This window comes from Passer domesticus, chromosome 2, assembly GCF_036417665.1.
Source record: "Passer domesticus isolate bPasDom1 chromosome 2, bPasDom1.hap1, whole genome shotgun sequence".
NCBI lineage: Eukaryota > Metazoa > Chordata > Aves > Passeriformes > Passeridae > Passer > Passer domesticus.
In genome coordinates, this window is record NC_087475.1 from 124,938,743 (window position 1) to 124,951,399 (window position 12,657).

The 12,657-nt window shown below is 39.7% G+C and overlaps 1 protein-coding gene across 3 annotated transcripts in view; it reads right to left on the reverse strand.

The window, feature by feature from the left end:
- The window catches only part of LOC135295055 (ephrin type-A receptor 3), a 174,603-nt gene that overhangs the window by 30,211 nt on the left and 131,735 nt on the right, over window positions 1–12,657 (reverse strand). For 2 of the 3 annotated variants that reach the window (XM_064411119.1, XM_064411121.1), the window contains 5 exons: window positions 10,536–10,698; window positions 8,966–9,068; window positions 8,449–8,516; window positions 4,982–5,107; window positions 264–449 (listed from right to left, as the gene is read on the reverse strand). In XM_064411119.1, coding sequence (XP_064267189.1) covers window positions 264–449; window positions 4,982–5,107; window positions 8,449–8,516; window positions 8,966–9,068; window positions 10,536–10,698 — 646 coding nt within the window. The remainder of the gene's footprint in view (window positions 1–263; window positions 450–4,981; window positions 5,108–8,448; window positions 8,517–8,965; window positions 9,069–10,535; window positions 10,699–12,657) is intronic. The other variant, XM_064411120.1, reaches the window with a different exon arrangement.

Consider the following 12,657-nt stretch of genomic DNA (forward strand, 5'->3'; position numbering starts at 1 on the left):
ACTTAGCTGAAAGCAGAAGACAGTGAAGTTCAGTGCAATAAAGAAGCCTCAGCTCATCAGTCCCCACGACTCCTTACCAGATCATCACCCAGTGCCTCCTGGCCCTTTTGGAGCAATTCCTAACTCTGGAGTTTATTAAACCTGCCAATTTATTATTGAGCTTTTTGGAGAGCATAAACCTGGATGACTTCATTTATAATTCACTTCTGCTCTCCTTTGACTGATCAGAAAACCAGAGAATTATTTAGGCTGGGATTTCTCACTTTTAGTGACGACTCCCTCCAGCCGGATGATGTTGGGGTGGTCAAACTGGCCCATGATGCTGGCTTCTCCCAGGAAATCCCTCCTCTGCTTTTCTGTGTAGCCAACCTTCAGCGTTTTGATGGCCACTGAAATTTCCTTTTTAGAAGGCAGCTTCAGGCGTCCACTGCACACTTCTCCAAATTCTCCTAAAAAAAGAGAGTGACAAAAAGTCACAAAAAAAGTGACGAAAGCTGAAATGTGGTTATTTCCGTAGGGATTCAAGGAAGAAGAATCAGGACCAAAAAAGCCCCTGGAATGTGGTGTATGCTGGTTTATCCTTTTGCAACATGCAAGAGCAGAGCACAAGGAAAATCATCTTTCCCTTCAAAAGAGGGAGTATTAAATATATAGAAAACTGCTGGAAGAAGACACTTCAGCTGAAAATCTTTTTCAGTTGAATAATTTTTACAGAAGTCACATAAAGAAGTTTCAATATATTACTATTTGAGCAGCAACTGATTTAAATGAGCATTTTCAGCTTTTCTTTTCTGAATATTTATTTTTTTTCAGACAGCCAAGTTAATTAAGAAAGGCCTGAATAAATGTGTGGTAGGGCAATGATCTTTCTCTGTTGCTAACCCAGGCTAGATTTGAGTCAACAACATAGAAATTAATGTTACCATATCTTACCACCAGCTGCTTCATCCTCTAGGCTGTACTATCAAGGTAAAAACCACTCAAAGGAAGATATATCTTCATGTACATACATATTGCTAAAAAGCACTGACATTAAATCCTTTGATTCTAACACTGTTTGTATTTCAGGCTGCCAAGACAGGCAGCAGCTCAGAAAACAAATTTTAAAAGCTTTTACTAGTAACTAAAGGGAGTTGAGTTCTTTTCAGACCTAATTAAAAGCATTCAACTTCTGCAAGCCCAAATGACCATTATACTTTACCAGGAGTTCAAACACCAACCCCAGCTCAATACTGTCAGAGCACCACAAAATAGGAAGACCAAAGCACATCTTGAAAACAGAGGGAAGGGGGAAAAAAACACTTGAAATAAATCTTGTAGCACCCAGCTTCCAACTCCATTTTCTTGATGTTTTAATGGTCCAAAAAGCTATAACAAGCCAAGCTCTTAGAACTATTTTACAGTTACTGTCAATGGAGACTTTAGCTATGATTTCAGCCAGCAGCCCAGCAATCAATCCTTCATTTTAAAGCTGGAATCATGTATCTGATATTTGTTTAACTTCTGGGAAGGAAAAGGTTATGGGTAATGTCCATCAACACAGTCCCATTTAGCCATGGCTGAACGATCCAGAGCTTGAATGATTAATCAGATTCCAAAAGTACCTCAAGGCCAGCAGATGCTGCAAGAGAATAAAAGATGGGCTCTTTCTAGCAATGAAGTTTGCTCTTGTCTATGGATATAAAGCAGGTTCGCTTTCTTGGAAAATTATTTCATTGGAAAGAGCTCCCCAGGCAGCCCAACTACATTAACCTATGATTTTTTTATATCCAGGGCAACATGGATGCTAAATACATCTATCTGGTCAACACCCAGAGTGACCCATGCAGTTACACCACAATTTTTCCTGCAAATTATTATTACATGATCCCAGTAAGAAATGGACTGGGTCTCACCAGACATTGTTTAGGAGGAACAAGAGCTTGTGTTTGAGTGGAAAACCTGGCACTGTAAGATATGAGGATGATAGCTTTTCATGCAAAGCCTTCCTGAGGTGTTTATTTTTAATTGCACCACACACATAAAGACTGAATAACCTGCCCTGCTGACTGGTGTGTCTATTTACATGTGGGAAGCTGATAGGGATTATTTAGTGGGCTGTTCATGGCACAAAGATCTCTCCTCAGGATATCCTAATTTCTTTTTAAAGAGGCTGTTTTGTACATCAGGGGATGGTGTTTGCTGTGCATTTAGACTCGGGGGAACAGTAAATGAAGATTCTGTGAAATCAGCTACTTCCTTGACTTTGCTGCATTTTAAATCTGTGCAGAGAACCCCCTCAGATTTGGAGAGGCACCAAAGTTCAACATTTCTTTTACCTTGGGAACATCAGCCACATTCACTGGGACACTGCAAACCTTCACAGTAAGTTCATAAACAGCTCCTGAATTTTGTGAAAAATTTGATTAACAAGATGTTGTGCTACAGTTATATTTCTTCTTTGGAAGAAAAGCAAATACTTGCTTTCTTGTCAGCAAAGCACACAGTTAAATCCACCCCAGACCAAGAAAGTGCTTTCTTTAGTATCCTCCTACTGCCCAGTTGGATTTAAGCTTATGAAGTGGTTTGTTGAACTGAATCCATAAAAATAAGTGAGTTATTTTAAAAGAAAAAAATTACTGTAAAGAAAAGTCTGAAAAAGTGGCTTCTGACCTCAATTTTCTTATGCTTAGCCTCCCACTAAAATCCCTTGTGTTTTTCTTGAGGTTCTTTTGGATAAGAATATTTCCTTATTGCATTTGTGCATGTTTTCAAAGCTATGTAAGCTCTGAAAGCCCTCTCTTCTCAGAGAAGCTGTGAAAAACTGCTTGGAGCACTTCAGAATATCGAGGCTGCTTGCCTGACTTGAAGGTCTCATTACTTACGTCACACTCCAGGGCAGTTAAATGAATCCCTTCTTCTCAAATCCCTGTCTTTTTTTCTTACAATTTCATTCACACTTGCCTTGCAAAGGACAAGGGCAGGAAGAGACCAAGTTATTCACTCAAACAAGTCACTGACTCAGTGAGAGGCAGGAAATGCCTTTCTGGTTTTGGGGAGAAGTGTTCCTGAAGAAGTTGCCTCAGAGCACTCTGAATGTGAAAGCTTCCACGTGCTGAGGGTGATAGCAGTGTAAAGTGATGCCACAAACTCATTTTGGGAGCTGCCAGCTCTCTGTGGCCTGATTTTCATCTGTCCTTCCCTTTCTGGCTCCTCCTTTGGCATCCCAAGCAACTGCTAGGAGGAAATTTAACTACAATGCCCTATGTACTCCAGGCTACATGGATTGAGTTATAGTGCCCAAAAAAAGGTGTTATTACAGCTTGAGGGCAAGTTTTAATGTCAAAAGCTTGGCCACTTGGCTCAGTTGGTTTGAGCAGGGTGCTGGTAATGCCAAGGTCCAGGTTCAATCCCTCTGGGGGCCATTCACTTAAGAACTGGACTCCACAATTGTTGGGGGTCCCCTTCCAACCCAGAAAAACCTGTGATTCTCACTGCAGTGGAGCAGGGAGACTTTTAAAACACCTGACTCCTTTAGGACATAGTCCTTTTTTGGAGCCTCTCAAAATTTTTTCCTTTGTTTCCAGAGGCCATATTTGACAAATTTTGGGTTACTTCTTATTCTGCTGTGCATCTTAACTAAAAACAGGTCAGAACAACCAAGTTGTCAAATATGGCATGATCCTAGGAACTCCTTTTCTAGATTAATATACTGCACACAGCCCAAATTTAGAAAGTTTTCACTTGTGAGGCTCCTGAAAGTCTTACAAGGAAACACACTGCTCCTGGACTTAAATTTAGAGTATTCCTCCTTCTCCATTCCCTCACAAATTCCCTGCTATGTGCAGTAAGCAGAGCTTTGCTGCCTTGACTGAAGATGATGGAGAACAGTGCACTCTTGTGGGGCAAAATTAAAACCAGCAAGGAACATGGATTCCACCTTTCCATAAAATAACTTTAAACTAACAACAGTTGAGTAGCTTTAGTTAGAGAGGATGAAAACTGTTCTTTTTTTTTTTTTTTTTTCTGGGTGATTCAGGAGATGCACTGAGTACAGTACCTTAGGTTTTACAATTTTCCAGCTGAAAATATTTTGCTGTGCACTCAGAGTCTGTCTCTCACATCTCACAGTTTTAATTCAAACCATATTCTTAGAGAGAAGCCAAAAAAATCAATAATAAAGGAACAAGTATTTTTCAATGGATTAAAAATCAATAGTACTTCTCATAAATGCTTTAATATAGGAGGAAAGGCAACACTCCATGATCTTCTGGCTCAATGAGACAATCTGCCACTTCACTTCAAGGAGCAGGCACACATTCCATCAGGAGCTACATGCTCCATTGCAACACTCAGTGTAATGAGAATTTCTGTAATCTGGCTCCTCTGTTACTGATCTGATCATTTCACCAGCTTGTTTCCTGTAAATCCAACAACCTGTGGCATCTTTATGGCTCAGACAACCAGTTATTGGACAGACAACTCTTTTCTCCTAAATCCATAATTCAAATCCAAAGCAGTGACCAAAATCAATCCAACGACCAAAGGTCACTGCAGCCTGATGGATGCGTGGTGACTGGTATGAAATGAGTTTGTGGTTTCACTCAAGGCATAATAGTCAAGAGTTCTTTCATGGGGAAAGAGGGAAAAAAAAGAAAACACCTTCCGAGTAGATAACATTTTCTATGCCGTGCTGACAGATTTTAAAGAGAAAAATAGAAATGAGGCAGAATGATCTTTTCCCTTCCAACGGCGGTGCACTCAAATATGGGCTTGGTGTCCTTGGAGAAGCTGTCTTGCTGTCTCCTTTCTTTGAGAAAAAAAAAAATATAGAAAATTGTGTGCCCTTAATTTTGCACTGAAATCAGCTGTAAATGTGACCTGCTAATTTGGAGACTTTCTAGAACATTTTCTTTCCAGTCACAACTATGAACCTAAACACATAAGACAGTATATACACAGCAAAAATCTATCTGAGTTCAATATATCTGGTAGTCATTACCTGCTCCAACTACTTTATCAATGGATATATTGGAAGCATCCAGTTCCTTGGCAAATTCATGCACAGCTTGGTTGGGATCCTCATATGTGTGTGGATCTACGTAAGTTCTCAGACCCGGGAGCTTTACTGTGTAAAAACAAATTCAGAGAGAAAATGTTAACAAAAAAGGGGCAAGGAACAAAATGTGTTGCTACAGTCAACCTGAAAAGTTCTTAGGAATGTATTAAGAAATCAGATTAACTCCAGCTTTTCTTTTTCCTACGTCTATTAACAAGATGTATAATATGAAACTTATACATTAAAAAAATGCACCCCTGCCTCAATGTCTCTGCCAGAACATTCAAGGATGGCAGATAATTGTTCTGAGTAAAGGCTGGTTCTAGAGCTTTGCTCCCCATACATCCCTGTTATTATTTTGGCCACCTCTAGAGTTTCTTGGCTAGGGATTGCTGAAAGAGATCATTCCCAACCTTTGCCTCCAACAAAAATGCTGAAAGCAAAGCACAGCCTCATTCCCCCTGCCCAGCTCAAAGCCTTGCTTGTGTTTGCACCCAGTCCCTTCTGTGCCTGCCTCTGTTGTACTCATTTTACAACAGGAATATGTTTTATTAACAAAAAGTGAAATACCCAGCTTGAAGTTTTCTGCTTCTGCCACAAACCCTACATTCCCAGACATGTATTCCAGCTTTCCCTAACTGCACCAATAGGTCTTGTAAAAGATATTAACTCCTTCAACAAACACTGCCCTAGCCCACTCAGTAATATCCTTTCAAGCTTAGCATTATAATACTGCAGCAATTTTTTTCACTGCTAAAACAGTTAAACCTTTTTTTGCTGGGGTTGCAAAGATGGGGGAAAACAACCTTTGGATGGTGAGAGCACAAAATTGTTTTATCAAACACTGAAAAAGTGTATGCAAAAAAGGGGGGAAAAATCAATCTTATGGGATTTGTCTCAGAATACAATCATACCAGTTATGATAACTGGGTAACACAGCAACAAACAAAAAAAAGATAAAATTGAATTCCCAAGCTAATTGCCTTGAAAACAAAGCAAAGTAAGAGCCATGCTCCCAACACAAGGGCTGCGTGTGCACAGCATTAAAAGCCAACTGTGTTTCCTTCAAGAGCCTGATGATTACAGAATTACCTGCAAGTAAAACAAAAAGTAATTGGCTGTATATTGCTGTTGGTTAAAAGTCTTGTAAATGCTCCTTCCCGTCCATGCTGAATGTACATTACAGGCCCCCTCACATCCCCAATAAAAATAACAATTAAAAGCTTCTGCACTGTGGGGTTTTTGGCTTGGGATTTTTAATGCTGACCCCAGAGGTTCCCAAGATCAGGTGATGGTGGCTGCAAGGAGAATAATCCCTTCACACCAATAATTAAGGGCAGCCTGTGCAGTAACTGGGTTCTGTCATGAAATACAGATAATAAACACGTGCACATGTGTTAAGCTGCACTACTTTACAGCTCATTCTGTGCAAACATAATAATTTACATTTTCATTTTAACAGCACAAATTGCCCTAAAGGTAGCAAAAAAATAAAAAGGCCCAGCCAGAGGAGGCAAAGGGAGAGGATCTGAGGAGGTGAAACATTTTTGTTCCTTTGAAGTAATATTATAGGATTTGTAATAAGGCTGCAGGGAATAGCTCATGGCTGGAGCCTTTTTAAAAGTAATTCAGAGTAAACTGACTGAAATAAACCAGCTGCTGTGTATAAGATGCTGAAAGTTTACGACAGCCATGGAAGTTACTTTGTCCTTTTTTAGTTCATAGGAGCAATTTTCTTACTAATTGTGAATGAGTAACTTGGTAAGATTAAAAGTTTCAACAACCACACACATACATACTTACAAATTCTAACAGATAAATGTCTGCAAAATCTATAATAAGTAATTTTCAAGAACTTCTAACAGACATACCAGGCCCATGATTGGCTCTGGTCTTACTGCATAGTGAATCAGCATGACACTTCTCAGAAAACAGTACATAAATATCTAAAGCCAAATTAAAAGCAATTTAATCCACAGGAATTTAACAGCACTGCCATGTTTAAGAATAGTGATTGCAACTTTCCATTGTGTGGGAGTAAGGAGAGCAAATTCTGACCTGTTATTTGTCTGTGACACTTATTTTACTGGCTGCTTTTATTTTATAACCTCATTAAATTTGGATGATGAAGCATTAATTCTATGGGCCACATGTAACCTTAGAGATTTTTTTGAGAATAGTTGGTTAGCAGTTGTTGGGTTGCAGTCTGTGTATCCCCAGACAGGGAGACAGAAATCGTGGATATTCATACTCTTGGCTCTCTGGAGATAAGGAGAGGCAGGAAACTTTAAAGAATAATGATTTGAACAGTCAGAGAACAGTTATTCCATTGTCTCAAGGGTTGGGAAGCAGCTCTAATTTCCAGCTACTGCAGGTAAACCCCGCATTAAAATGTTAATTCACTTATATTTGGGGGAGGGGCCACTGATTATGGTACCAGCAGCTCTTTTCTTGCAAATAGTAGAGTGCCAATGTTGTGTGCAAAAAAACCCCACAGATATTAATGTTACAACATGCCAAACAACAAATACATTTGTTCAACCATGGTTTATATGGGGTAGCAGGACACTCATTTGGAGTTGAAATATTTTCAAAGAGGAACTACTGCTTCTTATTAAACAAAGCCTCACTAGAAATCAACAATTATGTGGCTGAAAAAAAGGATTTTCTTGTCTTGGTGTCTATGAGGGGCATTATCTTTGCCTGTAAGGATATAAACATCCAAAGTACAGTGATTAAATGAAAAAACAACCAAGTAATCCTCGCATTCCTGATCAGGAATTAGGCTATCACCTTCTTTTTCCCTCAGCTTCTCCTGCTCCAAAACTAATTTTTTTCCTGTTTTAAAGGGTGTATAGATGGAGCTTTGCCTGTGAGCCAACCTTCAGGATCCACAGTTCTGCTGTGGAAAAGTGTAACAAAACTAAGTACACTGCAAAAAGGATCCAGAATCAGATTATTGCTATTATTTGTAGGTGAACTTTGTCAAGCAAGCAATTTTCACAGCAGCTTTAGTGTTCATCAAGATGGGTTTAATTTATTTATATTTTGCTTTGGTGAAGGAAAATGTATTTCTTAGACTTTATATAACAAGGAAGCTGCAGTTGTTCTCTGGATTTCAGTGCTGCACAGCAGGATCAATATCACAATTTCAACCACAGGCATTGTTTGAACATAGACAGGGATGTTTGGCTCATTACTAACCTGAACACAGATGAAAGAAGTCGAAACAAAGAATAATTGTTTGGGGAAAATCTCCTTACCCATAAGAGAAGGGATAATTCTCTTCCTAATTTCACCTTGGTTTAAGTGAGGTATGGCTCTTTTTTTTTTTTTTAATTGAAAAATATCAGTTACCTAGGGGAGGAATTCAACAGATCTGGAAGCATTAAAAGGCTTCAGTAACTTACAATGGCCATTCCCAAAATGCAGCCTTTTCTCATCAGTGCCATGTTTAGACTTTTTGTATCCACAGAATCTACAAGCAAAAAGAAAAAAAAATTAATACAGAGAATTTTATGTGTTAACTGCAGGTGGAAACAGAATAGAATGTTTTCCCTGCACAATTAAATGCCTGTTTGAAAGTTTAATGATATTTACATTCTCTGTGCCCTATAGAGGCATGTGATGTTCTCAGGGAATTTGAGGAAATTGGCTAATGAGAGGATTTGTTGATTTTTGACCCCTACAGTTTAATTTTACAATTGCCTGAGAATGTGTTTATAGCATTTTCTAACAACTGCTGCATGATTTGGGCTGCTAACGTGAGCAGGCTCATTACTGACTGTGAGCAGGGTTTGGAGCTCCTGGGCAGCAGACAAAGGATTAAAAAGCAGCCACACCATGACACCCCATGTGCTACTGTCACCAGGGCCCCCCTGGGACGTGGCAACAGGAGAAAATGTGCAAATCACACACCAGACTCACCTCCCAATCAAGACATACACCACCACTGTGAGCAGAATGATGGCCACTGCTGCTGAAATGGCAATCAGCACCACCTGGCTGTTCTCACTGGAGATGGAGAAGGCTGCAAAGGCAACACAAAAACATCTAAATAACCTCACACACACACACATCTCGTTGGTGACATCAGAATTTACATGTACATAGGGGACAGGCATTATTACATAGCATTTGGTCTCCTGGTAGATATTGAATCCAGAACATGATTTTTCATCAAACAAATAAATACAAGGAAAGAAAACTTCAGACCCTAGCCATCTTTGCCAATTTACCAAATCTGTTTCTGCGACTCTCAATTTTTTACTTTTGCTAAATGTAGCAACTGCTGGCAAACTGATGTTAAAACATAAACTTATACATAAATACAAACATACATGTCATGTATGCCATACATACTTTATGTCATGCTCACTAAGGAACTCTTCCCTGGCATGAATTCCCATAATCATCACCTTCCTTTCCCCTTCTGTATGATGGAAAGTGTTCTTAGGAGCTTAAATTTCCCAGTTAAGTCTGACAATATCCACATGAAGGTTGTGGAAAGCCAGAGCATGCAGGCACAGATGTTTACAGAGAAAATAAGGGCTATTTTCTGCCTTGTTTTGGGTATCTCCCTGTGGTCCCTGAGCATGGAACTTTAGACTGTGACAAAATGACAGGATGGCTTTAGAGCTTTGGTTGAGAACCAGTCTCCAGCTAACACTCCTGGCCCACACAGGCTGGAGAGCCTCTCTTTAGGGTCACACCATTCCCATCCGTGCCTGTTACACACCCACAGCTGCACCCAGTTATCACAACTGGGTAACACAGGAACAAACTTTTGCCATTTGTTGGTCATCTGGGCAATTTTTATGCTTATTATTGAGATAGGCACCCCTGTCTCCTTCCACATTTCTACTTTTTCAATTTCCCCTTTTTTGGGTAACATTACTTTGCAGAGAAAACTCATTAACCTCTAAACTGTTAATTTTTTTTTATCTGTGCAACTGATTGTTTCCTTGCTGTAATTGTCCTGTAACTTGAGTTCTAGTTTCAACTAGAACACCAAAGCTGCAAGTCACCATAACAGCAATTTGTAACATTTTTTTTTAAAACATGAAGCTTGTTTGCCTTTCAGAATAAAAACTGGGGTGGAGAAGGAAGAAGCGGGGATGAAATGCATAACATATCTCAAATATACACAGAATCAGGGTGAAAGATTTGGCTTGAAACTACTCTTTGTTTTTCTATCAGACTTCCTCCCTCAGCAAGAGCCATGGTCTAGCAAGGCATCAATCCTGGCCTGAGGTAGAAGTAGGGTAGGGAATGGAAGAAAACACCACCTGTGATAGTTCTGGGATAGAACTTTCTTTACAGCCTGTTTCAAGTTTAATGATAAAACATAAAGTTACCCAGAAATGCTACCAAGACAGACACATCATAAATAGTAATGAGACACATTTCCTCAGCTAGAGAAGGAGTGAAAGCAGCCATTGAGATCAGTCAGGAACTGGGCAGGATGTCAGCAAAAACCTTTTGAACAAATACATACAGTCTGGGCTGGTCTCAAACTCAAACTTGCGGCTGCTGGTGCCATATCCAGCTGCAGTCCTGGCTCGGATTTGGAAGACATAGGTGGTGTCAGGCTTGAGGCCACTGATGGTCACGTTGGTGCCCCTGGCTCTCAGAATTGTATAGCTTGTCTCTTGTTCCTGCTTTTGAAAAAAAGACATTATCAGATTAAAACCACACCCTAAAAAAACCAAAAAAAACCCAAAAAACAAACAAACAAAAGAAGTGGTTGGTACTAAATGATTACAAATGTCCTGGAGGCGACTGGTGTATTTTTCAATATTTACAGCCTAGCAAGTGCTTGTGCAAACATTCATTTTCAATCACCTTTTAACAAGATACCTTAAATCATCAGATTTTGCTATTCTGCTGTAATACTAGAATACTCGAATACTAGACATACTGAGTTTATGATATTTTATTAAATGGTTTTGCATCATTTTGTCCGTGGTCTGTAATACAACAAGAAAATTATTAAAATATTATTTAAAAAAAACCATAGATTTGCCTACTGCACTGAACTGGAAGTTGTAACAGGCCAACTTAGACATTTTAGGGCCCTGCAGAGCTGTTGCAGGATGCAGATTTTACTGCCTCACATTTTACAAGACAGTGTTACCTCTATAACAGTCAGGAGGGAAACCCCACTCAGGCTCCTCAGCTCAGCAAAAAGGCAGATTGAGCTGGTTTTCCATTATGCTATAAAAACTATGAGATAGTTATGCCCATCCTCATTTGGACAAAACCACACTGAACTCAATCCTGGACTACATTCATAACCCCTCTCTGCTTAAGAGTCACCTATGTCTGACATAACATTTTTTATATAAAATAAGAGGAGGACTGGTTTGTAATTTGGTAAGTTTGGATACACTTCACACTGTGTAAAAAGCTAATCCTGATAAAAGTATGCCTCTGTCCCACTATAAGCACATAATCTTAACATCTAAGCATGCATTTGGGGCCAGAGGTACTGCTTATTTTACTAAAGCCATCTTGCACCAAAAGAGCATTTTTGGCTTCCTAAATATGGCAGCTGGAACTGTCTCAGGAAAAAAAAAAACCCTCTTGGCCAGCAGCCACACATGTGGGAAACTGTGAGAATCTCAATTGTTTAGGTTCCCCACCATGAGCTTTTTTTCCTTCTGGAGGTGGTGGGGATTTCATGTGATGTCCTTTTGCTTTGAACACCGGGCAGAACACTGCAGCCATTGAATCCGGCTGGGCTGAAAGCGGGAGCCCGGCGCAGGCACGTCGGATGCAGGGGATCTCACCTAATCCTCATCATCTCTCATGGCATTGCATTAGCTGGTGAGGGGCTGACATTTTCACTCTGACAACACTGCAGTGCCAACGCACGAGCTCAGGGCTTGGAAAACACCCAACACACTCGTTGCCATTTCACCTCCACGTGTAAAGTTCAAGAGGCTGGAGTTGTTTTAGTGTGTTTGCTCTGCTGTCTGCAGGAATAGAGTCAGGGTATTCTAGGTTAGTAGGTGAACATCAGAAACTGCTCACTTTGGTGCTAAAGAAGCCTAAGTGCCCTGTTCTTGGCAGCACTTTGATATAGAGAAACAGAAACATTTACACCATGGTTAGGAAAATTGCCAGAATCTCCATGCAGTATTCAACACTATGCTCAAGAGAAATCGCAGTAAAAGGAAAAAAAAAAATTAAGAAAACAGAAAAAGCAGCTGAGCCTGTGCCTAAAAGTTACTATCCAGAATCTAAACCTCAGATAGGGTGAGCTGGACCCAGTTCTCAAAGAATGACTATCAAAGTGTAGACCATGGCCCATTTTCTTTGCACAGTAAAAATAAAAAGGAAATCAGCATTGGACCTCCTCAGAGTTTCCCAATATTTCTCTAAAAAGTTGTCTGTTCTAAATTCAGGGGAGCAAATTTACAGGAAGACACTGTAAAGAGCTAACAGGCTTGTGCAAGATTATTTATTTTTGAACTAACAAAGGCCTAGTATTATAATTTGCAGGCTTTCCTTATCTTGTCATTCAGTTGGATGTAGGCAACTATTTTAATTTCAAAGACATAATAATCTTGTCTTTAAAACACAACATCTTTTGTGTATGCTATGACTGGACATTC